Below are 27,009 nucleotides of genomic sequence, written 5' to 3'. Positions count from 1 at the left end.
TACATGCTCATATGTGTTAATTAACATAAGGTATTTTAATCTAATTTCTTTATTCTGAGACACAATTATTGTAGTTAATCAATTTTCTTAAATTGTGTAGTATAATTTTTTCTTTTACTCTCTTCATTCCTATATATATGAGGTGCTTTTAATTGAATCTCGTATATCAACACAAGTTTATTATTTAGTTAAATCACATTAAATTGCAGTAATTTTTCAATTTTACCTATAAGAAAGTCAATTAATATCATGATGGTAGTGGGTAAAGTATACAATTGATCTCTCTTTTCATTGTTTAAAGACAAGAGCAAAATTATCTAATTACTTAAAAATATCACAACACTCCTTATATTTATAGATAAAATAAAATTCTAAAAACACCTTATATATAAAAATGAAAATAGTATATAGAAACAAAGGGAGTAGTGTGTGTGAGAGAGTCGCCTTTAATTTCTCTATGGGGAAGGGTCACACAGCAAATCCCTAATCTCAAAGACTAATAAAACTTTCAAAGGCTTTATTATTCTTGAAGCACAAGTCATCAAATTTAGGAGCAATATAGGATCCTTTGAGTAAAAATCTTGCAATCAATTTATACGCAGCTTCTGTCAAATGAATACCATCCCAAGTTATGTACTTTGAAGGATCATCACAAACATTCACTCCTTCATCTCCACATCTTTTGAAATATTGTAGTTGTATGCCCCTCCAGCCCCACAACAAGATTTGAGACCTGTAAAACCTGTAATTTATTTCAGTAAATTAACACGTATCAGAATAGAAATAATAGCATCGGTTTCTAGAATTTAAAATCATGTTTGGACTTTGTTTGATTCTGTTATCTATTTTTTTACATTCTTAACATAATTATTTTAGAACAATTTTTGAAAATAAAAAATGAGAAAGATCTGTTTGAATTATTATTCTAAAAAACGTATCTATAGTGATAAAATTAAAAGGTGAAAGAATTATTTACTTTATAAATTAAATATAATTGTCATAAATAAAAGCATAATGTTTTCTGTCTTTTATTTAATTTTGTAGAACTACTAAAAATAAAAAAACATCACAAATATGTTATGGTGATCATAATAACTTTTAATTTTTTTTATTTGGAAACAGATAAAAAAACTCATTTTCAAATTAAACAATTTTTTTTGCTTTTTCCAAATCAAAAACTATAATAGGATATTTTCAAACAGCTTTATGTTTTTTATTTTTAAAACCAAAAAATTATTTTAAAAATAGGAAATCAAATAGGCCTGTCATGATTATAATATATCTCAGACAAGCAAGAAATAAGTGGAAGAGTAGTTCAGAGGGATATAAATAGTACCAAATTCTTTGGGAGAATGATACAGTGGCAATGTAGCATTGTAATAATCAGCATATATGATATTGGCATGAGGATAAAGCTCTTGAAGCTGATTTAATTCAGCTTGAAGCCTCTTATTGTAGTATTCAACAAACTTGTTTACCCATTTCAAGCAACCATCTTCATCATAGTCCTTCTTATTGTTGCTCGCATAATTCGTTAAATAAAATGGGCTGCATCCCATTGGTATATTCCCAGGAACAATGAGCATTTGAGCCCCTACACCTATCAAATCCTACAATATCCATGAAAGGGATTAAGATATATATATAATACACACGTGTATATATAAGATTTGGATTTGATAATTATAAACACAGAATGCTTATATCATCTGAGCCATTGAAATTTGTGTCAACGATTTAGATAAACTTAATTACTCATTAATATCCGGTGAAATAGAATTTATAAACATTGATTTAAATTTCAACAATTTAGATGATACAAGCACCCAATATATCTATACTAAGTACAGTTACTGAATTCAAATTCATATATATATATATATATATATTGTTAGCTGAAATGATTGCTATTGCATTTCAAAATTCTTACTCTCATTGTTGAGGAGATTGCATTGATCACGTGAGGCACGTAAGTTTTGATCTCTGCTAAACTCCTTCGCAGGGCAAAAGGCTTATTAAAGTCATTGCCTCCAATTTCTCCCACAAAAAATAGGGATTTTTCAAACATTTTCTTGCAGCCTGCAAAGATAAAACGTTATGGATGTGTGTGTGTGTTTACTACCACACAAAAACGTTTCTACATTTATATTTTTTATACCCGTAACAAACGGGCATAGAAAGAAGAGCCAGGCGATGGTATTTTGGTAAGTAAATAAACTGATTGACTTCCACACAACTTCCCTTGTCTTTATAACCGGGGTAAAAAGCGACTATAATTTTTTTAAAAAAAATTACTATTTCTTTGCATTGGTTCTACATGTACTCAGTGTGAAAAGATTTTTTTTTAAATTATTTTCACACCAGTTCCCTTTATAACCAGTGTGGAAAAGCATTCTACACCCGATGTCAAAAATGATCAGATTTTAAAAAATTGAAAAAACTTAATATTTTTTACACCAGATATCTTATTTTACTTAACCGGTGTAGCAATTAAGAGGCATTCAGTTATATTGGGCAAGCTACTTTTTAGAGATCACAAACTTATGATTTCTTTTTTTTTTTTGTTATTGTGTTTTAACATTAGCACATTAATTGTAAAATAAACTGAGTCAATTAGTTCAATTTTCTTGTGATAAGCTACTTTATTAGTTTTGTAGATATTTGATTTTAATTATATTTGTAAGTGTGTGTGTCTTATGTATACAAGAACGTTGAATAGAAAAATAAATTAATCTTAAAAAAAAACACTTTCCACGCTGCTTGTGACCATAATCGGTGTGGACAAGTGCAATTTTTTTAAAAATAAAATAAATTGAAATTACGCTGTGGTTGTGTACACTTTTTTATACCAGCTTTGTATCTAGTGTGAAAAGTAATTTTTTATACCACTCAAGTATCTGGTGTAAATAGTGTACACTTTCCACACTGGTAGATTCTACACCAGTTCTAAAACTTGCGTAAAAAGTCAATTTTAATTTGTATATAAAAAAAGGATTTTTGTAGAAGTTCTTGATTGTGTTCTTCTCAATCTTCCATTATATTATAATATGCCTAAATCCCTTTTATATTTGGTATGCTGGATTCTTTTGAAGTAAAGATTTATTTATATATATTAATTAAAATAAAGAGATAAGCAACAAGAAAAGAAAAGGAACCATCTTGCATAATGGTCCCACAACTTAGCACATTACACTATTACAGGACCACCGGAAAAGAGCTAGAAAAAGAAAAATAAACATTAGTAAAGTTCGGCATAAGTATTTGGTAATTGGCATGATAGTTGAGAAAATCAAAACATGCAAAAAAAAAAAAGGTTGGAAAATTTAATTGAATTGAAATTTAAATGATGCACCCATGAAAAAGGAAATTCGTGGGAAATTAATAAACAGGGTTCAACAAATAAATGAAAAAAAAAATACACGCAAAACATTACCCATAATGTGTTTGGAAAAGAATAACAAGGAACTTACTTGATGAAGAATTGCAGATTGAAGGAAGCAATTCCATGAACCAACCCAATTGAACTCTGAGAGAATAATTGGTGATCACAGTATAAATAGCTCTCTCTTCAAAGAAACTTACATTCAACGCAGTTGCTCCAGCAACTGCAAAATTCACTCCCTCCTCTTTCTTCCAATTTATTATTTGACCATTCTTAATTCCTTGGTATGGTTTCACTAATGGAATGTTTAATGACTCAGCTGCATATCAAGAACAATTTTATGTAAGAATTTAAAAAAAAAAAGCATTATAGTGTTTTTTATAATGTTTTAGATAAGTTGGGTCTCATAATCCGCCAACGTTAGGGTACGTGCAGTTCTAATTTCAAATCACTTATAAAAATACTCATAGATTACTTACCGATAGAATCTTTACATAGGCAATAGGACAAAAAGTGAAATTTGAGATAAAAAGAAAATAAAGTAAAAAGTGAAGAACATGATACAAATTTGAAAATAAAAATTGTGATTTGAGATTTGAGATAGAGGGAAGCGTAGCATAAAATCCAACTAATTAAAGTTAGAACTTAGGAGAAACTTAATTATAAGAAAAAAGAAAAACAGAGAAAATTGAAGAAGAAGAAGAAGAAGAAGAAGATAAAAATGATAAATAAAAATACCGTAGGTTTAATAAGCTCAAATCAAATCCAAAAACTAAATAATAAGTAAAAAATGCAAAGATGCATGAGTTCACTTAAGGTTGGTGGATTCAAAATTCTAAACACTAGGCATATATGTAGTTTTTGGCTACCCTGCATATCATTTATTACATATCATCGACAAATCAACTTGTACGTATGAGAAGAAAGAAAAATACGGGAGGTTTTTATTCTTTATTGATGTTAAATATTTCCAATATCTGTAGAACATCATTGGTAGATAAGCTGTCAAAATTTATACCTTCTTCAATATTCCTAAAAATTTGAATAACTATTTTGGATATTCTAAAAATTTTACACTTAATATCATATTTTAAGACTATATGCAAGTATATTCAACCACATGCAACTCTTTTTTTACAATACGCAACTACCCTTTAAGATAATGTAATTTTTCTTTCATTTATTTAAATATGCATTTGTAATATTCAAATATATGGAACAAAATCACATTTTGTTAAAGAGCAGTCACATATGAAAGAAACATCACATATGCATCCAAAAGTATCCACAAGAGATTTTAATAAAAGATATTTGAATATGCAAAAGTAATATTTGAATATATGAAAAAGAAAATCACATATGCTAAAGAGTAGTCACATATTATGGAAAAAAAACATCACATATGCTTGTAAAGGTATCCATAAGAGATTTCAACAAGGGATATTTGAATAAAAACATCCAAATGTGATATTCAAATATATAAAAGAGACATTACATATGCTAAAGAACAGTCGTATATCGTAAAAGAAACATTGCATATGCATCAAAAAATATCCTTAACAGTTTCTTACAAGGATATTTGAATATACAAAAATAATATTTGAATAATTGGAAGTAAAATCACATATACTTTAAACATGCTTCAAAGCTCAATAAATTGCCACCAAAGGACCTTATTTGACATATTGATAATGAAGAACCTTGCATTGAGTATTCATATGAAATTATTGACAGCAGAGGATCTTGTAAAGGACTTTGTGTGAAATATTGATAGTGAAGGACCTTGTTCTAATTTTTTATTTTTAAATCAACAAAGGCATTAAAGTCATTTAACCTTCAGCAATTTATGCCACCGAAGGTCCTCATTTCAAAAAAGTTCCCTTAGTATTTATTAGCAATTAAACTTGTGGTCAAATCTTTTCTAGCAATTTTCCCATATATTTATATATATATATATATATATATATAAGAAATTGAGCGGCCCACAATACAGAGAAGGACATTAGAGCTCAAGTATTTTTTTCGTGAGGGAAAGATGATAAAATCAGACCAGAACTCCTGATTACAATAATATTATGGGGATTATCTCTTGGTTGCTCAAATTTAATTTTTATTTATTTTGATCTCTCATATATTTTTAAAATTATCAGGTTAATCTTTTAAATTTTAAAATATAAATTAACTCTTAAATTAATCTAATGTGTAGAGTATATTGATTGCTTGACATATATATATATATATATATAACTAAAAGAAAATAAATTAGCTCTTAAATTATTTTCATTGTTATCTAGTCACTTATATAAATTGTTTTTTTTAAGTTTATGAGTCTACTTTTCCTTACTTAATACTCCCTCCATACCAAATTATAAGACATTTTTAAAAAAGATTCAGCATCCCAAAATATAAGACACTTTGATAAAAATAAAATTTCATTAGTGATACTTTTTCAAAATTACCCTTCCAATATATTCTCTCTCTTTAATATTCTTTTATCAATGGAGTATTAAATGAAGGACATTTTTAAAAGTTTAGATTTTTGTCTTAAAAAGATAAGATTGTAAAGTGTATTTAATAAACTTTATTGATATGTAAAATTTTATTTAAAAATGTCCTATAATTTGAGACGGAGGGAGTATTATTTTTCATTTATCTACATGTCATCAATATTTTATTATCCATACTAGCAAATTTTAACAATGATACTTACCCTTTAAACAATAAGAATCAAATTAATAAATGAAACAAATTTAGGAGGAAAAATTAATATGCAAATCTTTATAGTTTCATCTTATTTTTAATCAGGTCCCTCTAGTTTCTTTTCTTTTAATTGGATCCTTATAAATTACACTATTAGCTCCGTTCATCCCTATAGATTTAAAATCAAATCTAAAGACTGATAGAGCTGGGTAACGCTATTTGAAAATGCTGCTGTGAATGAAAATCGATCATATCAATGTTGACTAAGCCTCCAACTAGATTCATGTTGCTGTAGTAAACATTCTTCTTCATTGCTTCATTTTCTCAATATTCAAATACACACACTCTCAATCTTTTTATGAAACATTATTGGAGCTGTGTCTTCTTATTCTCTTTCAACTTTTTCTCTTCTCATCCCACTCTCGCCCACTCTCGATCAATAACCCTTTACTTGTAAACTATTAACCTCCCATGACCTTTGGAAAACTTCATCATTGTTGCAAGAGTTTCAATTTTTGCATAGTTTCATGAGATTTTAAGCAACAGTCCTATGTAAATTTTTTGGGCCTCTGTTTTATGTTTTAAAAAACAGAGGTAAATAGAGCATACGTTTTTTCATATGCTTTATGTAAAGGCAAAATCTCCTAATTTTAATCATCATTAATAATCCAAGGTCATAAATGGATCTTTTTTTTTAACCCAAATTCAAGGATCACATTTGAAATTAATATTTCTAGGCCCGTGAAATCCACAAGGAATCACTCTTAAAAGTTCCAAAAAGGAAAATGAAGGCATAAAATGGATAGTTATTGTTAAATTGGTACCTAGCTGTTCGCCTGTGTGTATTAACCATAGTACATGGGGGTATTACTACATTAATCCTAAATTTTAAATTAAAAAATTTCTCAATTTCTAGTTTATTTAAATTAATTTTATAGAGAACGGAGAGTGGTGGATTAGTAGAATTTATACTAATAGCTTATTTGATGATCTAGGGTTTGAATTCTTTTAAATAATAAATTAATTTTATTTAGTTTAAACTTGTGGAAAAATTACTAAAGTACTTGTGTCTTTATATAATTAGATGAAAATATTGTGTCCTCTATTGCAATTTTTGCAATTTCCTAATGTTTAGTGCTCGGATTTTTATTCTTTCCTCCTCTCGTCAAACGCGCGCACCGCCTCAATTTTTCCTTCTCCTCCTTCGGCATTTTTGAAAGTTCCAGAGCCGAGAAAGATCGCTCCCTCCCCCTTCGTTATTCCGGTGTCATCCTTGTTGCCGTCGTTGGTGTGAGTGTGTGTTAGAACACCTTCCAACATTGTTAAAGGTCTAGCTCGCGAATTCTTCCTATCCCCTGCTTTGCACTGCCAATCACTCACTTTTCTGAGTGGCTGTTCAGCTCGTCTATCCATCGCCGGCTATTCTTCCTTGCTGTCGTTATGGGCTTCTGGAAGTGGTGAAGACACTGGTCTTTCTGTCACTGTTCGCCGCTCTTTCCAGGTTCGTGTCATTGCTCTACTCCTTCCAGATTTGCGTGGGTGTGTGTGTTCAGTCTCCTTGCTTCACTGAAAAAACTTTCACAGCTGAGAGAGTTTAAGTCGTTGGATTCTCCTTTATTCGCTGTTCTTTGTTCGTTTTTCTTCTGCTTAGTAGCCGACAGTAATATGTGTGTGTTTGGTTACCATCTATTCTTTCTCCTCAACTGTGGGCTACATGTATGTGTTTAACTTTCATTTTTCCTTCCTCCGCAGCCGAAGTTGTCCGTGTAATTATAATTGTAGGCTGAAATTCTTCTGTTTTACGGTTGAAAATTCTGCCCTTACCCCTCATAGTTGCTGTCATAATTTTGAGGAATTGAATTATACTTTAATTGATGTTGTGCAATATTTTAAGTTGGCAATGGGCCTAATGTTAAATGATTAAGTTAATGTTAGAAGTTGATTAAATGATTGGATGATTGTTGGGAGTTGAATTTGGATGCCCTCAAGATGTTTGTAAAAATGCTTGAATTAAAAAAATTAGGTGCTCTTTTGAATAATGTTGGATGCTATTTTATGAATGTTGAGCCAAAGATTGATGAAGAAGTTAAATGTTAGAAATTATAGAATTTATTTCGATGATTCTATCATGATTTATTTAATGGTGAATGTTCTCATAGTGCTTGTAAATATGCTTGAAAGGTTTATTGATGAAAATGAGATTGTTAAATTTTTATAGTAGAGCCTAAAGAAATTATAAATATTATTTAAAGGAATATATGTAAGTTTTGGAGTTTTAAAATATCAAAATAGGAGAACTGAATACACAGGATGCACATGTGGTATGTTGTTAAATCTAAAGGAAGCATGATAATGGTTGATATGAGTTACTATGACTTATGGTCAAGAATAAGTTATAAAGAGATATAAGGATGAATTGAGAGTTGGTAAAGGTTTAATTAACTCAAGTATATTTGAAACATAATTGATTAAAATATTATCTTTAATATTGTTTGGATTGAATTTAAATGCTCACTAAGTTCTTAGAAAATTACTTGATAAATAATTTTAGAATTATGATTTATTTGTCAAAAAATTTAAGCGCATCACTAGAATTAAAGTGAAAAGAAAAGTTAAGAGAAACAAGCTTTAATATTCTTGAAAAATTCTCAGGTGAGTGAGTAGCATTCAAAATAAAATTCTAGTAATGTATTTATAAAAATTTCTTTATTTAAATTTTAATATTATTTTCTTATAAATTGTGTTAATATCTTTTTTTCAATTAAAATTTTTATAATAATTGTTTTATTTATGATTATATCTTGATTTTACCAATAATTTATGTTAATGCAATTTGATTATTTAATTTCATGTTTGGTATGAAAGTGAAGTTGGGCAATGGGAAATAATTGTTGAACAGTGTGATTGAAGATGAAAACATTAAAGTTGTTTTTTTGTTCTATGCACACTTGATTTTTATTAGAAGAACTGAGTTCAGAATGCTGGTTGTTAACGGTAATTCCCCTAACCCTTGGCGCTATGATACACCTAGCTAGCAAGATGCTTGTAGGAAGTGCTAACCCTGTGCAAAGGCCAATGCATGTGGATCGGAGGGTTAGTGATTCATGTGCATTGTACTCACACTTGTTGTCATGAGTTTCATGCTTGCGCTTGATTTGTGGCTCCTACCACGCTTGTTTCATGGCTTTCAACTGCGCTTGATTGGTTACTTACCCTCATGAACTGTGTGTCTATGCTTGTTATTCATTCTGATAAAGCTTTCTTAAATTGAATTTAAAAATTATCATTTTTATATTAGTTTCTTTAAAGGTATTTTTTTTAAATTGCACCATTACTTGAAATTTTACATATATCATGAACAGAAAAATTTTGATAAGCTTATTTGGTTCTAATATTGTTGTTGGTTTCACGATTATAGCAAGTAAACTTGTGATTTTTTTATTGTTAGTTAAAGTAAGTGTTTCATCATTCCCTTAACTTGTTTAAACTAAGTTATTAGTTACTATTTTCATATTCTTATTTTTATTTTTTTATTTATAATTTGGGATCGCTATTTACCGAAAACTTTCTTTGATCTCGAATATTATAGCTGACCCTGTGCCTACTATTGATCATAGAGGGGCAGTATTGCTTTTTGGATAGTAGGAGTACTCTTTGGCCATCCACTTTGATGTAATTATGTATTTAATTGAAATTATAAATTTAGTGCTTCATGTATACCATAATTAAGTCCTAGTCTTATTTTTTCTTTGTGAAATATATTGTTGTGGAGCTAAACTCCTGTTTGGTTTAGTTGACAGGTTTTACTACTGTAGAAATTTTAAAAGGTTCTAATTATAGAGGAGATTTTGTTAAAATTTCTATAGAATGTTAAGATTTTACCAATTTTCTAATTTCTAATTACATATATACATATATTAGAGACTTTTTGACTAGTACAGATTATTTATCGATATTTTATCTTTATATCTGATTAATTAAGGTTCATGGAATATGAGTGTATTTTATATTTTGTTCTAGTCACATCCTCAACACCGGGGTGTGACAATTACATTCATCCACACCAGTGGTTCGGTTTCATCTGCTATGTTTATAGGCAAGTTTCTATAATAGATAATGCAACTTTCACTAATGACCTTACATTAATTCATACGAGTTCTTGGTTCATATTCTGTGTGGTATGACCTTACTTTTTCTTTCTAACAAATATGACCTTACGCTTTCACGTTTTAACATTATAACTACAACTCACTCATCATATGGCATGCACTTATCTAATCGTCGGACAGATCATTTCTTTCAAACAAAGTTACTAACTCTATTGGTCCTTGGATTTTGTTTTCAATTTGCAGGAATGGATGCATCCAACAAAGTAATCTAGAGGGATTTGATTAAAAGAGGGGAAAAAAAATATAGGGACCTAATTCAAAACATGCTGAAACTATAAGGATTTATAGATTAGTTTTCTCAATTTAAGAGATCAAAACAACAACAACAACATCAAGCCTTTATCCCACTAGGTGGGGTCGGCTACATGGATTGCAAGACGCCATTGTGCTCTATCATTTATCAAGCTTTTAGGAATATTATTAATTAAGAGATCGCGCTCAACAACTTCCAAAAGTGTTCTCTTAGGCCTTCCTCTACCTCTCTTAATCGGACTCAAAGTTATATGTTCTACTCTTCTCACTGGTGCCTCCCTTGGTCTTCTTTGTACATGTCCAAACCATCTCAACCGATTTTCTACCATTTTTTCCTCAATAGGTGCCACCCTCACTTTTTCGCGTACGTGCTCATTTCGAATTTTATCTTTACGTGTATGTCCGCACATCCATCGTAACATTCTCATCTCTGCTACTCCAACTTTATGCTCTTGCTGTCCCGTTAGAGCCCAACATTCACTACTATATAACATTGCCGGTCTGATAGCAGTGCGATAAAACTTTCCTTTAAGTTTATTAGGCACCTTACGGTCGCAAATAACTCCTTTGGCTTTTCTCCAATTAAACCACCCAGCTTGAATTCTATGTGAAATATCTCCACTGATTTCGCCATCATTTTGAATAATGGCTCCCAAATATCTAAACTTTTCCACTTGAGGTATAATTTGATCTCCCAATTTCACTTCCAAATTATTGTCGAATAGTCCTTTACCAAATTTACAATATAAATATTCCGTCTTACTTCTACTCAGACGAAAACCTTTCGACTCCAATGTCCTCCTCCATAACTCAAGTTTGCAATTAACCTCTTCTCTTGTCTCTGCTATAAGAACTATATCATCCGCGAAGAGCATACATTTCGGAATTTCCTCTTGAATATGTTCCGTCAAAACATTTAAGATCAAGTTGAACAAATAAGGACTTAGAGATGATCCCTGATGTAGTCCAATCTTTATAGGAAAATCCTTTGTTTGACCACTAGGCGTTCTTATACTAGTTTTTACCCCCTCATACATATCTTGTATGGCTTTAATATAAGCAATCCGTACTCCTTTTTTTTCCAACGCTTTCCAAAGCACTTCTCTTGGTATACGGTCATAAGCTTTTTCCAAATCAATAAAAACCATATGTAGATCTTTATCTTTACAACGATACTTTTCCATTAATTCCCTTAGTAGATAAATCGCCTCTGTAGTTGATCTACCTGGCATAAAACCAAATTGATTTTCAGAAATACTTGTCTCCAATCTCAACCTGTGCTCAATTACTTTCTCCCACAATTTCATTGTGTGGCTCATGAGTTTAATCCCTCTATAGTTAGTACAATTCTGAATATCCCCTTTATTTTTATAAATAGGAATTAATGTACTTCTCCTCCACTCATCAGGCATTTTCTTGGACCGTAAAATTACATTAAATAACTTAGTTAACCATCTCACCCCTTCTTCACCTAAACATTTCCACGCTTCGATAGATATACAATCAGGTCCGTTGGCTCTACCATTTGCCATTTTCTTAAGAGCTTCCTTTACCTCCTTATCACGTATTATTCGATAGAATGACAAATTTTGTTCTCCTTCACCAGTTACTAAATCCTCCAAGTTACTAGATGTATCCTCTCCATCATTGAAAAGTTTAGAAAAGTAAGTCTCCCATCTATTTTTAATTTTATCATCTGTAACTAAAATTCTTCCCTCTTCATCCTTAATACACCTTACCTGTTCTAGATCTCTTGATTTTCTTTCCCTACTCTTGGCAATCTTATAGATATTTTGCTCTCCTTCCTTCGTCTCAAGGTTCTTATAAAATTCTTCAAAAACTTTAGAACGAGCTTCACCCACAGCTCTCTTAGTTTCCTTCTTAGCCATACGGTACCTCTCCCAAATTTCCTCATTGTTACACAAATGTATGGCTTTAAAACAATTCTTCTTATACTTGATTTTGTCTTGTACACTATTATTCCACCACCAAGTCTCCTTATCTCTCGGACCAGAACCTTTCGATTCTCCCAAAACTACTTTTGCAACCTCCCATATCTTTTTAGCCATATCCTCCCATATGATGTTAGCACTTCCCTGAGATTCCCAAATTCCTTTATCCAAAAGATTTCGCTTGAAAATATCTTGCTTCTCACCTTTTAATTGCCACCACCTAATCCTTGGTGTTACTACTTGTCGACGTTTTTGGATTTTACTCATAATACACACATCAAGGACTAGGACCCTATGTTGTGTCGTTACAGCATCTCCGGGGATCACCTTACAATTTTTACAAAGTCTTCTATCTGTGTTCCTAACCAAAAGAAAATCAATCTGTGACCTTGAGGCTCCACTTTTGTAAGTGATGAGATGCTCCTCTCTCTTCTTGAAACAAGTGTTGGCAATCTTAAAATCATACGCCAATGAGAAATCAAGAAGAGTTTGTCCTTCATTGTTTAGTTCTCCAAAACCAAAACCACCATGCACCCTCGCATACTGACCAGCTTCCCTCCCGACATGCCCATTAAAGTCTCCTCCAATAAAAATCTTTTCACTCTGTGGTATGTGTCGAATCAACCCCTCCAGATCCTCCCAAAATAATTCCTTAAGACTGGCTTCTGTCCCGACTTGCGGCGCATAAGCGCTAACAATGTTAACAGTCTCACGTCCAATTATCATTTTTAAGGAAATAATTCTATCTCCAATTCTGCTAACTTCTACAACGTTCTTCTTCCACTCCTTATCTATAATGATGCCTACTCCATTGCGTGCATTTACTTTTCCTGTATACCAAAGTTTGAAACCTTGAATATCCTTAGCTTCTTCTCCACGCCATTTTGTTTCTTGCAGGCAAAGGATATTGATTTTCCTTTGAATCATAACCCCTACAACCTCTATAGATTTACAATTTAATGTCCCAACATTCCAAGTACCAAATCTAATTTTGCTCTTTTGGACTAACTTCTTTAGCCGCGTGCGTCCAGAATGACGCGGTAGCCCTTGCTCATTTAACACTACATCCGGGCGCCGATGCAGCGGCTCTAACTCACTTGTCACTGTACTCGAGCCATGCAACGCGTTACTTACGGGCAACGACCTAGCATTAACATTATAACATCTATTGTCCATGTTCATGATAGATTCAACAAAGTTTTACATTGGCTGTTGATGGCCTAACACAACCCTCCTCCTTTATCCGGGCTTGGGACCGGCTATAAACATAGGCGGAGTTTCTCAATTTAAGAGATCAGAGTGATAAAAATTAATTTAAAAGACAAAATTGATAATTGAAATAAACTTTGAGTAACTAAAAATTGTATTATCTTTATTGATGAGATAGAGTAGAATTTTTTTTTTTTTGGTGGGGAGGAAGCAAAATTGGACAGCATATTTGAAGTCTCAAAAGTGCAAGCAAATATATATTCGAAGGATCATATATCAAGTCCAAAATTAGAGTGTTACCTATGAAATCAATGATAAGACGGCCATCGGAGCATCTTCCCGTGGGGCGACCGAAGTAGGTTTCGCCATAGGGAGGAAATAAGCACCGGCTGGACTGCCGTGGCGGTGGCGGCGGCTTCGGGGAGCTGAAATACCAGTTTCCGGTATCAGCAAGTGAATCACCGAAGCTGAAAATGGATGTGTAGGGGCATCCAGAAGAACTTGGAATGCATGATAATGACGCCGCTATATATATACACAGTTCTAGTGCTACAGTCTTTTGTTGTTGCAGAGTCCAAAGTGGCGAAGATGAAGGAGAAGATGCCATCAATGATAACGTAGGAGTAACATCTTCAACCAAGCTTAGCTTAAAGGAATCAACAATCTTATCTGCTTCACCTTCACTTTTGCGATTGCAATAAAATCGAGTGGCATCCAATGATCCAAAATTATATTTTTAATATTTTAATCACAAGTCAATGTCAGGGGAAGCTTTTTTGGTTCGCTATGATTTGATTTGGTCATCTGTCATTTTCGACTATGGAGCCTTTCATGCTCGCTAGTCTCGCTAACCAGCACGCGCTTCGTCGAATTGGGGAGGATTGAGCCTAATATGCAGGCAGGACGGGCGCACATGTTTATAGAGAAATTCAGGCCCAGTATATATACCATGTGAGTCATGATACGTCCAAAGTTCAATAAAAACATGTTATGTTAACATTAATTCAATTAAATAAAATTTTATATACTATCAAAAAAAATTATATATTATTATTTTTAAAATTTCTTTTTTTATTTTTTTTTCTCAATCATCATCAATAACAGAATGAATCTACATTTACAACTAGCTGACAACTGACATTATATGTTTTTATTGAATATATCAGAAATGATATTGTGCACCGGTGCATACAAGAATTTTCATATACACACACACACATGCCTTCTGGTCTTGATTATAGGATATAGTTAATTTAATAGCTTGATTGCGGTTCTTTGAATTTATATTTATTATTAAAATATTAAATTATAAAGAATATAAATAATAAAATTTAAAACTACTAAAATTTGATAAGAACAATTTAAAAATTCAGTAAAGTAAAATAAAATAAAATATGTTAAAGGAGATCAGATCTGGGTTGCCCAAAATCTTCATCTAATAATTAGAAATTAAGAAGAGAAGAGGAAGAAGATGGGAAGGAAGAGGAGAATCCTCTCCCATTATTTGGGGGAATTTAAATATTTAGTCTTATATACTTAATATAATTTTATCTAAATTAAATCAAAACAAATGAATTTTAATATTTTAATAGTGTTAATAACAAAATTTTGTTATAGAATAAATAATATATAAAATATACACATATCTTAATTTAATTGAAAACAAGTATGTTAAGTATATATCTAAGATTAAGTATACAGGTTTTTCTCTTATTTGGGAGCTAGGTCTAGATATGGGGGAATCTATGAAGTGCTAAAGAGGAAATCTTACTAAGATTGCTCAGCTGCTTTGCATGTCAAGGTGTTGGAAAATTCGGTTAAAAATGTAACATCTTTATCTTTAAATAATAAATAAATTATAAAATTTATATTATTTTAAAGTTTAAAATAAAAAATAAATTTGTATTTGAAATTATTTAGAGTTAATCACATATTTAGACATTTAATTATGAATTAAATTTAGATTTAAAGTTATATAAAAAAAAGTTTATTAGTTTAGTTTAAAATATAATTCAAAAATAAATAATAAAATATAATATATATATATATATATATATAAATAAACAATATATAAAAAAAGAAACGAAAGTCAACATCCACTTTCAGCCGTCAAAACTGGTCGAGAGTGGTTAGTGACTTGTCCCCCTTACTATATATTAAATAACAGGTAATAAAATAAATGAACGTAAGACTCACGTTCTATTATAAATAGCACTTCTCTCTCTCTCTCTCTCTCTCTCTCTCTCTCTCTCAAAATGACTTCCCTTTCTCCAAACTAAACTCTTTTCATAAATATTTTCTACATATTTAGGACACAGTAGCATTATTTTGATAAATAAAAAAAATTTAATTAAAATTTTTTTATAGGATAGTTAATCTGGAGTTATAATTATTTTAAAATATCTGTTGAGATTGTTGAAAATATAATAAATGCTGTAGAATGTTTCTTTGAAATTGAAACTTAAATTTGAGAATTGTTGAGTTAAACTCTAAACTTATATATATTGTTGAATTTATGTTGGATCTAAGATGTTGAGATAGATTTTTAATTATTAGATATTTATTTGAGTATGAATAAATATTTTTAAGGCTATGAAATGGTGTTTTGAAGCTTGAAGATAATTTTTTAATTATTAATTTATTTTTTGAAACATAAATTGATGGACTTTTGATATTAGGAGTGATTTAAGACTTAAATATCATTTATTGGAGTATGAGAATTTTAAAAAAAAATTTGAAAAATTAAATGAGGCACTAACTTTAAATTAGTGTTAATATAGGTATTAGGCCTAAACTTTCTAACTCTTTAAATTAAAATTATTTATTAATTTTAGTATGAAATTAATACTTAATATTATGAAATTAATATTATATCTATATATATTATTAAATGATTGTGTAAATTGTGTTGACCAAGTAAGTGGAAGAATTGGCGTTGTAAAGTGAAATGTGTTGTCCAATATACAAAGTAACTATTATTAATGTGTAGTTGAGTATATATGTGTGGTTAATCGTGTGTTTGTTTTGTTGTTTGGAAAATTTTGATTTTTGTTAAAAAATAATATATTTGTATATTTTTTACCAAAAATAATTGCCAAGTAGGTTAAATTTTATATTTATGAATATTTTGTTGATATTGACACTGTTGAAAGCTTGAGATAAATTATCTAGTTAATATAAAATGTGCCAAATAATTTTATTTGGTTGTTTTAAATGCATGACTAGTCAGAATATATTAAAAATTGTTCGGTAGGAATTTTTGTTTGGTTGAGTTACCATGTGGTAAGCCCTCATTGGACTCAATGTGTGACTTATAGCTTAGTCCAACTCACCTTTAATCGGTTGACTTGGCATCCTGCGTCAAGAAGGATGTAAGGTATGGTTATGCAAATTAAATAATTGTTCGGATTGTTTAGAAATAGTTGTTTGGATAATTGTTTTATTTGTCCACTTAAAAATCACATGATTAAGTACCTCATGTGCATTATTGTATATTTATTTTGGTTACTGAAACTTTTAAGTCTCATTTCTCATGGTTATTAATTTTTATAGGAGCAAGTTTGGTCAAAGAAATACTTAAGGCGTAATTCAGTTTATGAGACATTATTTTTTAATTTGGCCTCTTTATTTTTATTAATGATGTGTATTATGCCAACCTAGGATGGATATATATTTATTGAGCATGTAGCTAGTCTTAAGTTATGAATTATTGCATTGTACATGCTAAGAGGATTATATTTGTCCCTCATAACCTGGGTATTTGTGAAGCAAAATTTTGATCAAATGTACCCCTATGTGGTAGTTTGTTTGGATGGTAATTAGTTTTTGAAAAAATATAATTGGGCCCAAGTCAAATATCTATAGTAAAAATATGGTTTGTAAAGTGTTGTTCACCTAACCATGGTTTTGAAATTATAATAGAGCTGTACACTTGAAGTATTTAATAATGACTGTTTTTTTAATTATCATGACAAAGTAAATTTATTATTTTTAAATTTTCTACCATGATAAATCTTTTTTACCATTGTAGACTATTTGTGAAGAGTTTTTATCATAGGAAAAACTTCTTTTTACCATGATGAGAGTTCAAAATTATTAAAATAATTTATTAAACTATTAATTTGTGAAAAATAAATGTGAAAATTTATAGCATTACAAAAAAATATAATTCAAGTCATGTCCAAAAATATTATCCTTAAAAGCTATTTCACCATACACAGTTGAATGTGATAGTGATCCCCAAAATTAAATGAACCCTTGCTGCATAGTAAGCAAGAGCACACAACAACAAAAATTAAACAAAACTCAAGAGACACAAGTAACAGGAGGAGATAGATAAGAATACTTGAAAGGCAAATGGTAGTGTGTCTGGAACCCACGACAAGTATTACCTTTTATTGGCAATAATATACATTTGGCAATAAAACACCGATTAATGACACCTTAACCACACCTTAAAAAATAGTTTCACATGATAATGAGGTTTAATGTATAAGTTAAAAAAAAGATTTAAATAGTAATTAATATTATTAATGTAGAATAATTCTTTTTGAAATACCCATTACTATGGCAAGTATGTTAAATGTTGATAATGATTGGCAATGTTTTGATCTTGTGGTAGATATTCTATGATTCATATATCAAACGAGGATGTTCACTACTCTTTGGTGGCATGCCAAGGTAATGAAATTGCTAATTAGTTGGCAATGATGAGTTATAGAATGATGGTTCTTTTGGAATGGCTTAAAAAAGCTACATCTTCTTTGTTTGATCTTTCGCTTGCTGATTTGATGATTGATACAATAATAATTTGGACTCTTCTTTGTTTGATCTTTCGCTTGCTGATTTGATGATTGATACAATAATAATTTGGACTCTATTAATAGTAAGGCTGGTAAGAAGAAAGAATGCATTGGTTGATACTATTGTTCTGCTTCTTTTTTTTCTTTTTTTTGTGTTTTGTTTTGCGTGTGTGTGTGAGTTTGTGTGTTGACTCGTATTGCTAGGCTCTTTTGTGTGGTTTTTTTTTTTTTTGGCTTCCACTATTGGGTGTTTGTGCTACTTTTTTCAACATTAATAAAATAAAATGACTTTTTTCTGGTAAAAGAAATACCCTTTATATTTTTATAATATCCAACGCAAGGCATACTTCACTCACTCTCCTACCCCTCTTTCAAATTGAAATTAAATTAGGCAAAATATCAACTGAGAATTCTTGGCGAAATTTTATATCAACTGAAGACATTAAGATTTTGATATTGCACTGCACTCCTTCGATACTTATATATGAAAATAAGTTTTTATGAAAAAGATTTAATTACCCCTCTTAATAAAAGAGAAATACCTAAACGACAAATAAGAAGCCTCTACAATTGAAGCTAAAATATCCTCCTCATCCTAACAGGTTTGTAAAGTCGGTAATTTAAATAAGCTGGGCTTATTTGAGCTAAGCTCAATTTGAGCAAATCTCAATTATTAGCTAGCTTTGGATAAGTAAAATAATCAGAAAAATTTCACATTGTTCAGGAAATTATTTTGACAATAATTGCTCAAGAAATTCAGTGTTATACACAAGGACCTAAAATATTTCAAGAACCAATGTTCTTTGACCAAAAAATAGTATGAAGAAGGAAGGACGAAATTGCCCTTATTTAACATTCTTCTCCACATGCACCTCTCATCTTAAACAATGTCAACATTGGTTAACGGAAGCTTCAAAAAACTCATTTTAGGCCATTCTGAAACAACCAAAACATTCCTAAATCCTAATATCCTTCGATGCGTGAATCTCAAATTTAATCCAGGTGATTTGATATAAAAAAATGGGGCAAAACTGAAAACCCATGAAAACATGATAAAAATGGAGTTTCAATGTGCCAAGCTTAAAACGCCTAACTAACCTTAAAAAAAAAAAAAATAGACATTCTATGCTGATAGTGGCTTGTTCATTTCTGAATAAGTTGTTAATTCACTACTACAAAAAGGCTATATATAGCATCTTTTATGTCGCAGTTATTGAAAAAACCCGCTATATAATTGAGATGAGATTCAAGAAAAATGATTATACAGTGGTTATTTTGTCTCTCAAGGAAAAAATTCAAAAAGAAAAAAAAGTATATAGCAGTTCTTTGAAATAAATATCATACTGTCATTAGCTGTAAAGGGGTATTTAAGATAATCACTATTTAGTTTTTTTACTTCAAAAAATTTTAAAACAAAATAACACATTTATTGGTTATGTCATTATTTTTGAATCATTGATTTTTTTTTAATCCAATGGCGCACATACTCTTTTCCTCTCTCATTGTCATTTCCTACATTCAAATTCATCTCTCACACATTACCTTCACGACAGTCAATCCTCTCCTCCCCTCTCTCATGCAACCTCACTCCTCCACTCCACACTTAACCCTCTTTGTTACTCAAGCATCTCTCTCACTTTAGACTCTGAGTCTTCATCTTCAACATTCACATGATCAACTCTAGCCATGGTCTCTAACGCGATGTACATCCCTTCTCCTTCATTCTATGTGCACACACGATGTCATGAGACATCGTCTAGTCTATACAATACCTAATGTTGCCGACATCACTCTCCTTCAACTCCATCCCACCGGTGTCCCTGGTTATATTGTTAAATGGAAGTTGATCTAGTATTCCAAATTTGCAACCATGACTTGTATTTTTTTTTATTTCAAATCTATGGTTTTTCATATCTGTGTGGTACTAGTTCAAGTTCATCTTTTTCATAAGAATGCTTGTTTAATTTTCCAAACCTATATTTTTTTGTTTATTTTGCATTTAAATTGTTAAATGAAAAATATTAACATCAATTGTTGTTAATTTCATATCTAAATATTGTCTCTACTACTCTAGCCTTTATTTTATTTTATTTTTATTCACTCTACTTTGCTCAAGAATAAGCCAGAGGCAAGACAACAAGAAGTAAGAGAGAGAGAACAGGGGAGGTGTATTTCTTATTCACTTTCCAAGTGTTTTGGGCATGGCTTCTTTTTATAAGTTTCCAACCATTAAAATTGAATCTTAGGGTTACAAATAAATAAAGGAGTTTGTTTCACAAAAAGAAAAGAAGTTTTAACAACGAAAAAAAAGAAGAAATAAATATTAATATAATGGTTCATTATGTAGTATTTGTAAATTATAAGATATTTAACATAAGAAACTCTTCCCAAACCATTCATTCAGCATGTTATAGGACATAAACATTAGGGATGTTATGTGCTGTAAGACATTAAGATACAAAAATTCTAAGAATTAGAAGTTATGGATATCCATAATCCAATATTTATAATAGAACAAAAAAGATATAAAAAAAACAACTCCCATGCTCTCTATCTTCTGTTATTTTCTTCTTCTTTTTTGTCTTCATTAATTAGGTTCTCACCACAATGATGACCAACTCTCTGTCTCTTTCTGTGGAGCTCTCACACAGTCCAAACTCCAACAATCTAACTCCACCTTTGAAATCAAAGAGAAAAGAGCTAGTTAATCCTTAGTTTTGAGTCTCTCCAAGTTTAGTTTCTCATTTAGATTTTACTTTTATTATGATTGAAATACTTCACTTTGTTGCTTATTTGATTTTGCCGATGGGCTGTTATGTATAGTTGGGAATTGGAGATTTAAGAATGTATTTGGTTGGGGTATTGTGGAGGGAAGGAAATCACTCCCCCCCCCCCCCACTTGTTTGATTGATAGAAAAATGGAGGGGAGCTCTTGCTTGGTTTGAAAATTGATAGGGAATTCCTATCCCTCCCTTTTAAATTGGATTTTTTTAAAAGAGATATACTTGACTAAATTGCATTTATATTATTTTGAAAATTCTAAACTATTTATGATATTAAATATTTATGCCTTTTTACTTCTCTCTTATGATAGAAATAATTTTTATTATCCAATAAAATTGAATAAATAATTTATTTATGTATAAAATTTCAATAGTTTTATAGGAATAAAAAAAACAACTTCCCCAAAAATTTATAATAAAAATATATTTGGAACTATTAAATATACATTGGTTTTTTTAAAAAATAGATATTTTGGTTCAATATTTTTTCGGATAAATTTTAATAGATTAATATGTTAGTGTAGTTGGGTATTATAATATTAATATATTGGTTCAACATTTTTTCAGCTAAATTTCAATATATTTTCATTAAATATACATTGATTTTAAAAAAAAATGGATCAAATGTAAACACCCACAGACACCTATATATCTACTCACTCCCTCAAAAAAAAAAAAAAAAAGTGACCCTTTTCCAAAAGGGAAAAGTAACACACAATCATCACCACACACACGTCCATCCTTTTATCACATGGGGCAACCTATACAACTTCCTTCTTCCAAGGAAGCGTGGCGTGTCATCTAAAGACTTTGAGTAGGTTTTAAATATGCATTTTTTTTTTTTTTTTTTTTGCAAAGGATCAACTAAACACACACAACTCGAAGACCCAAGTGTCAAAGCAAGGTATTTGAACTTTAGACCTCAAGTTCACAAGGAGGTGGTGTTGCTGTTAAGACAACTTGTCATTAGCTTTTAAGTATACATTGATAAATTATAATATTAATATATTAATTCTTTAAAAAAAATTATTGATATAAGGTGAAAGTATTTACATTTTAAAATTATAAAATTAACAGAATTATAATATAATTATTTTTTATTAATAAATAAAAAACTCAAAACAACTCTAATAAGGATGAAATCATCAACTTATTATTAACCCCCTCACCTTCAATCAAACCAAACAAGGGGTGGTTAACTCTCTTTCCTCCTTTCCTCTCCCTATTTCTAGAGCTAGTAATTTTGGGTGGACCAAGGTTATTCAGACCAAACTCAATTTGAATTAGACTTAAAATACCCTAATATATAAAAAAGCTTATAGAGCTAAATCCGGCCCTAGCCTTTGGGGTTTTTGGGCTTTTTTAGATTAGCCAAATACCCAAATTGTTAAATATTATTTTATTTTTATCTAATTTTAATTTTTATTTTAAAAATTAATATTTTCAATTGTTATCTTATTTTTATATTATTTTATTAATAAAAAAATTTGGGTATTCAAGCTAAACCTGTTCGAGTTTGGGCTTGGCCCAAATTCTTTGAGTTTATTTAGGTAGCTTGAATAAGCCTAAAATAAAAAAGAATTTCTAAGCTTCTAAGCCTGATTTTAAAATTTTTTGGATTGGTTGGTTGGGCTTAACTCAAATTATTGCCTCTATCTATCCCTCTTTTGAACCAAAAGAGTTTCAATCTCACATAGTTTCTTGAACGGAAATTACAAGTTGGGTCTTCGTATCAAATTGGGTCTTGTTATTTTTATATTATTTTATTAATAATAAAAAAAATTGAATATTCAAGCTAAACTCATTCGAGTTCAAGCTTGGCCTAAATTCTTCACAATTTTTTGGGTAGCTCAAATGAGCCTAGAATAAGAAGGAATTTCTAAGCTTCGAAGCCTAACTTTAAAATCTTTTAGGTTAATTGGTCGAGTTTAACTTAAATTATTGCCTCTACTTGCCCCCCGCTTGAACCAAAAAAGTCTCAATCTCACATAGTTTCTTGAATGGAAATTACAAATTGGGTCTTTTGTATCTAAGTGAGTTGGGCTTCATGTTTCTCTATCGTGACATAGATTAGTGTTTTGATTTGGACAACTACCTATTTGTCCCTACATGGAAAATCGAGTACAAAAGCCACTCTGTCTGTGTCTAGGCTCTCCCTCTCATGTTCGCGTGTTCATGCGTGTGCATTAAATTTTAATCATTCAAAATTTGGTCCAATGAATAAGATAGGAAGTGGAGGAATAAAGAAATGTAGAAAAGCAAGTCCTAAACAGCCACAAAATATATGACACAATATACAATAGTGTAGTTTTCTCTAATAGAGATCATCGTAACTCTAGGCAACATTATATATATATATATATATATATTTCTATTTCTATTTATTATAATGTACAGGTATAATAGGAAAAGAATAACTGTCTCGCAATATTATAGGGATGCTAGTGGATTCGGTGCTTCATAATTGATTCCATAATGCTGTATATATATAGTATTCATTGTGATAATAATATGCGGATAATTCTCTCCATGAAATTTGTCATGGTATCAGAGCACGGTCAAGATCTTGAACCGTGAAAATAATTCTGCAAGCAGAATCAAGAGCGAATAGTGAGACAATAGCAGCGGAGGCTCAAAATAAGGCTCCAGATGCAAACTCGCCATTTTTTCTTCATGCTTCAGATAATCCGGGGCAAGTTTTTGTCAGTGAATTGCTGAATGAGAATAACTACATGGAATGGCAAACCGACATAACAAATGCGTTGGTGGCCAAGAACAAAATGGGGTTCATAGATGGTTTGATCAAGCAACCAGAACTCGAGTCTAATGTACTGTCTTACTGGATTCGATGCGATGCTATGGTGAAAGGATGGCTTAAGAGTAGTATGTCCAAAGAGCTTCGCGCGAGTGTTAGATATGTAAAAACGGCTCATGAAATCTGGACTAATCTAGCAGAACATTTTGGAAAAGGAAGTGCGCCGCGAGCTTATGAATTGAGACGCAATATTGCAAATTTGAGACAGCAGAGACAATCAATTACAGTTTATTATACAAAACTTAAGGCCCTGTGGGATGAAATACGGACCATTGCACCCACACCAAGGTGCACCTGTAATGGCTGTACATGTGGTGTAGCTAGAGATGTGGAAGTCATACGAGACAATGAACAAGTATATGACTTTCTCATGGGCCTCGATGAAGAGTTTGCAACTGTGAAGACGCATATACTGAGCAGAAAACCACTCATGAACCTAAGTGCAGCCTACCACTTAGTGGTAGAGGATGAAAAACAAAGGCAAGTTTCAGCCACCCAGAGAAACGAAACTGAGACAATGGCATTCCAGGTTAGAGTGAAATCAGAGAAGGATGATCGAGATTCTAGAGAACTGCAGAAGGAGCGGATTTAGTGTGGTCATTGCCACAAGCGAGGCCATACTGAAGAAAGGTGTTTTGAGATTCATGGATATCCACCAAACTGGAAACGGTCTAACAGAGAAAAGAAATGGAATGAAAAGCGAGGTGGACCGAGAGCAGCGTTCGTGAATTCTGATGAGAGTCCTATATCTGGTTTGAGTTTAGCACAGTATGATGGCTTACTCAAAGCCATTAGTGAAGGCTTGAGTGATAGTCAAATCTCATAAGGCAATAACAACAATCAGCGTCAATCTGTAGCCAATATGGCAGGTATGTTTCCAACTAATCTTACAAAGTCTTGGGTCATAGATTCTGGAGTGAATGAGCATATATTGTGTGAAGACACACCTTTAATGGGTGAGAAGGGTGGTTGGCATGCACCAGTTCAAATCCTAAATGGGGAAGGGATTCCAGTTAAATCTTCTGGGAACTTACGGCTCAAAGATGGGTTGTTGCTCAAGGGTATCTTGAAAATTACAGACTTTAAATGCAATCTTTTGTCTGTTGGCCGATTAACTCATGATGATGATTATGCCTTGCTTTTCATTAAGGATCTTTGCTTGATTCTGGACCATCGTACGAACAATTTGATTGGAGTGGGGAGATACCATAATGGTCTCTACATTCTAGAATCACAGAAAGGAGAACGAGCAGCATTAATGGTGAATAAGAGTTCTAAGGATGAGGAGCTGTGGCATTGGAGGCTGGGTCATGCCTCAACTGAAAAGATGAAGCGACTCAATTTATTTTCAACTACAAATAAAGAGACTCACCCTTGTGATTCTTGTAATAAGGCCAAACTTGCTAGGCTACCTTTTGTTGACAGTTCTATTAAAAGTATTTCTTGTTTTGATTTAATTCACTGTGATGTTTAGGGTCCTTATAAGTTTCCTTCATTGACTGGAGCTCAATATTTTCTTACCATTATTGATGATTTTAGCCGAGTTACTTGGGTATACTTGATGAAACATAAATCTGAAGTGAGCCAACTTCTAATTAATTTCATAAATATGGTGGAGAAGCAATACGGTGTGCAGGTGAAACAAATTAGAATAGATAATGGCTTGGAATTTAAGTCTTCGCAGCTCATCCACTTTTATGAAGAGAAGGGCATTGTTTCTCAAACTTCGTGTCCTTACACGCCTCAACAAAATGGTGTGGTTGAACGCAAGCACCAATTTATTGTTGAGATAGCCCGCACTTTACGACTACATGCGAACTTACCAAAGACTTTCTGGGGTGAGTGTATTCAAGCTGCTGTCCATATTTGCAACCGACTACCCACAAAGGCAACAGGCAACAAAGTACCATATGAACTCTTGACAGGTAAACAAGCCACTTATGGACACCTTCGAGCATTTGGATGCTTAGCCTACATGCGTGACCTCACTAATATAGACAAATTTGATGTAAGGGGGCGACAATGTGCTTTTATCGGCTACCCTATTGGTCAAAAGGGCTATAAAGTGTATGATCTTGAGCTTAAACGAATATGTGTCTCTCGTGATGTGATTTTCTTTGAACAGCAATTTCCTTTTCGCTACTTGAGGTCTCTCTCGTCCGACCAGCGTACCTTTACCCAAGCACTTAGCCCAATTGATGATGATGGGGCTCTTGATCACCTAGAGCTTAATTGTGACAACGCTATTGTGGCTCCACCCTCTACTCCTCATGACTCCTCTTTATTTACCACCGAACTAGAAGCTTCTCGGTCTCTAAGGGCAGAAGGTGCGCCGGGGGAACATGTCAGACGAAGCCAGCGTACACGAACCAGCCCTGAGCATTTGAAGGACTGCGAGATAGACTTACCACCCTCCTTGCTGCATTCGAAATCGGGTGCCTCAAGCACAGCTCATCCCATTGCACAGTATGTCAGTCATGACAGTTTTTCAAATAAACACCAAGCTTTTCTTGCTACTGTAGATGGCATTAAGGAACCTCGGAGTTACAGGGAGGCTGTACAATATAAAGAATGGCGTGACGCCATGAAGAAAGAAATAGAGGCTCTAGCGAAAAATGGTACGTGGACGCTAGAGAAGCCGCTAAAAGATAGAAATATTGTTGACTCAAAATGGGTGTTCAAGGCCAAGTATAAACCGAATGGTGAATGTATTGCCAAAGCAAGACTTGTTGCAAGAGGTTTTACTCAAGAAGAAGGAATTGACTATCATGAGACCTTCGCACCTGTGGCAAAACTCGTCACCGTAAGAACCTTATCAGCAGTGGCAGCAAAGAAAAAGTGGTTTGTACACCAACTCGAAGTAAATAATGCCTTCTTGCATGGCGAGCTAGACGAAGAAATATATATGAAGGTACCAAAGGGCTTCACACAAGAAGGAGATGATA

The 27,009-nt window shown here is 31.8% G+C and overlaps 2 protein-coding genes across 2 annotated transcripts; one reads left to right on the top strand and one right to left on the bottom strand.

The window, feature by feature from the left end:
• Positions 1 to 387: 387 nt before the first annotated feature.
• Positions 388 to 14,300, bottom strand: LOC129285946 (GDSL esterase/lipase At1g28580-like). The gene is given in 6 exon segments (XM_054921943.1): positions 388 to 678; positions 681 to 742; positions 1,337 to 1,610; positions 1,931 to 2,079; positions 3,471 to 3,701; positions 13,965 to 14,300. Coding segments are annotated over 6 exon segments (1,212 nt in total). The 5' UTR covers positions 14,272 to 14,300; the 3' UTR covers positions 388 to 489.
• A 9,058-nt stretch (positions 14,301 to 23,358) lies between these two features.
• On the top strand, positions 23,359 to 24,890 carry LOC129286294 (uncharacterized). The gene is made up of 3 exons (XM_054922287.1): positions 23,359 to 23,428; positions 23,845 to 24,593; positions 24,675 to 24,890. Exons 1-3 carry the CDS (start codon positions 23,359 to 23,361, stop codon positions 24,888 to 24,890), a joined length of 1,035 nt encoding a protein of 344 aa, XP_054778262.1.
• The last annotated feature ends 2,119 nt before the right edge of the window (positions 24,891 to 27,009 follow it).

The sequence above is a fragment of the Prosopis cineraria genome, unplaced genomic scaffold, assembly GCF_029017545.1.
Source record: "Prosopis cineraria cultivar Desert tree isolate PC_DT_omini unplaced genomic scaffold, ASM2901754v1 PC11, whole genome shotgun sequence".
Lineage (NCBI taxonomy): Eukaryota > Viridiplantae > Streptophyta > Magnoliopsida > Fabales > Fabaceae > Prosopis > Prosopis cineraria.
This window is presented reverse-complemented; position numbering and strand designations above follow the sequence as displayed.

Bases quoted from the DNA above. Each gene is read 5' to 3' on its own strand.
- LOC129286294 (XM_054922287.1), top strand. From the start codon at position 23,359: ATGGAAAATCGAGTACAAAAGCCACTCTGTCTGTGTCTAGGCTCTCCC. The intron at 23,429-23,844 runs GTGTGCATTAAA...TTCTGCAAGCAG, and splicing joins TCATGTTCGCGTGTTCATGC to AATCAAGAGCGAATAGTGAG. The intron at 24,594-24,674 runs GTTAGAGTGAAA...CATTGCCACAAG, and splicing joins CTGAGACAATGGCATTCCAG to CGAGGCCATACTGAAGAAAG.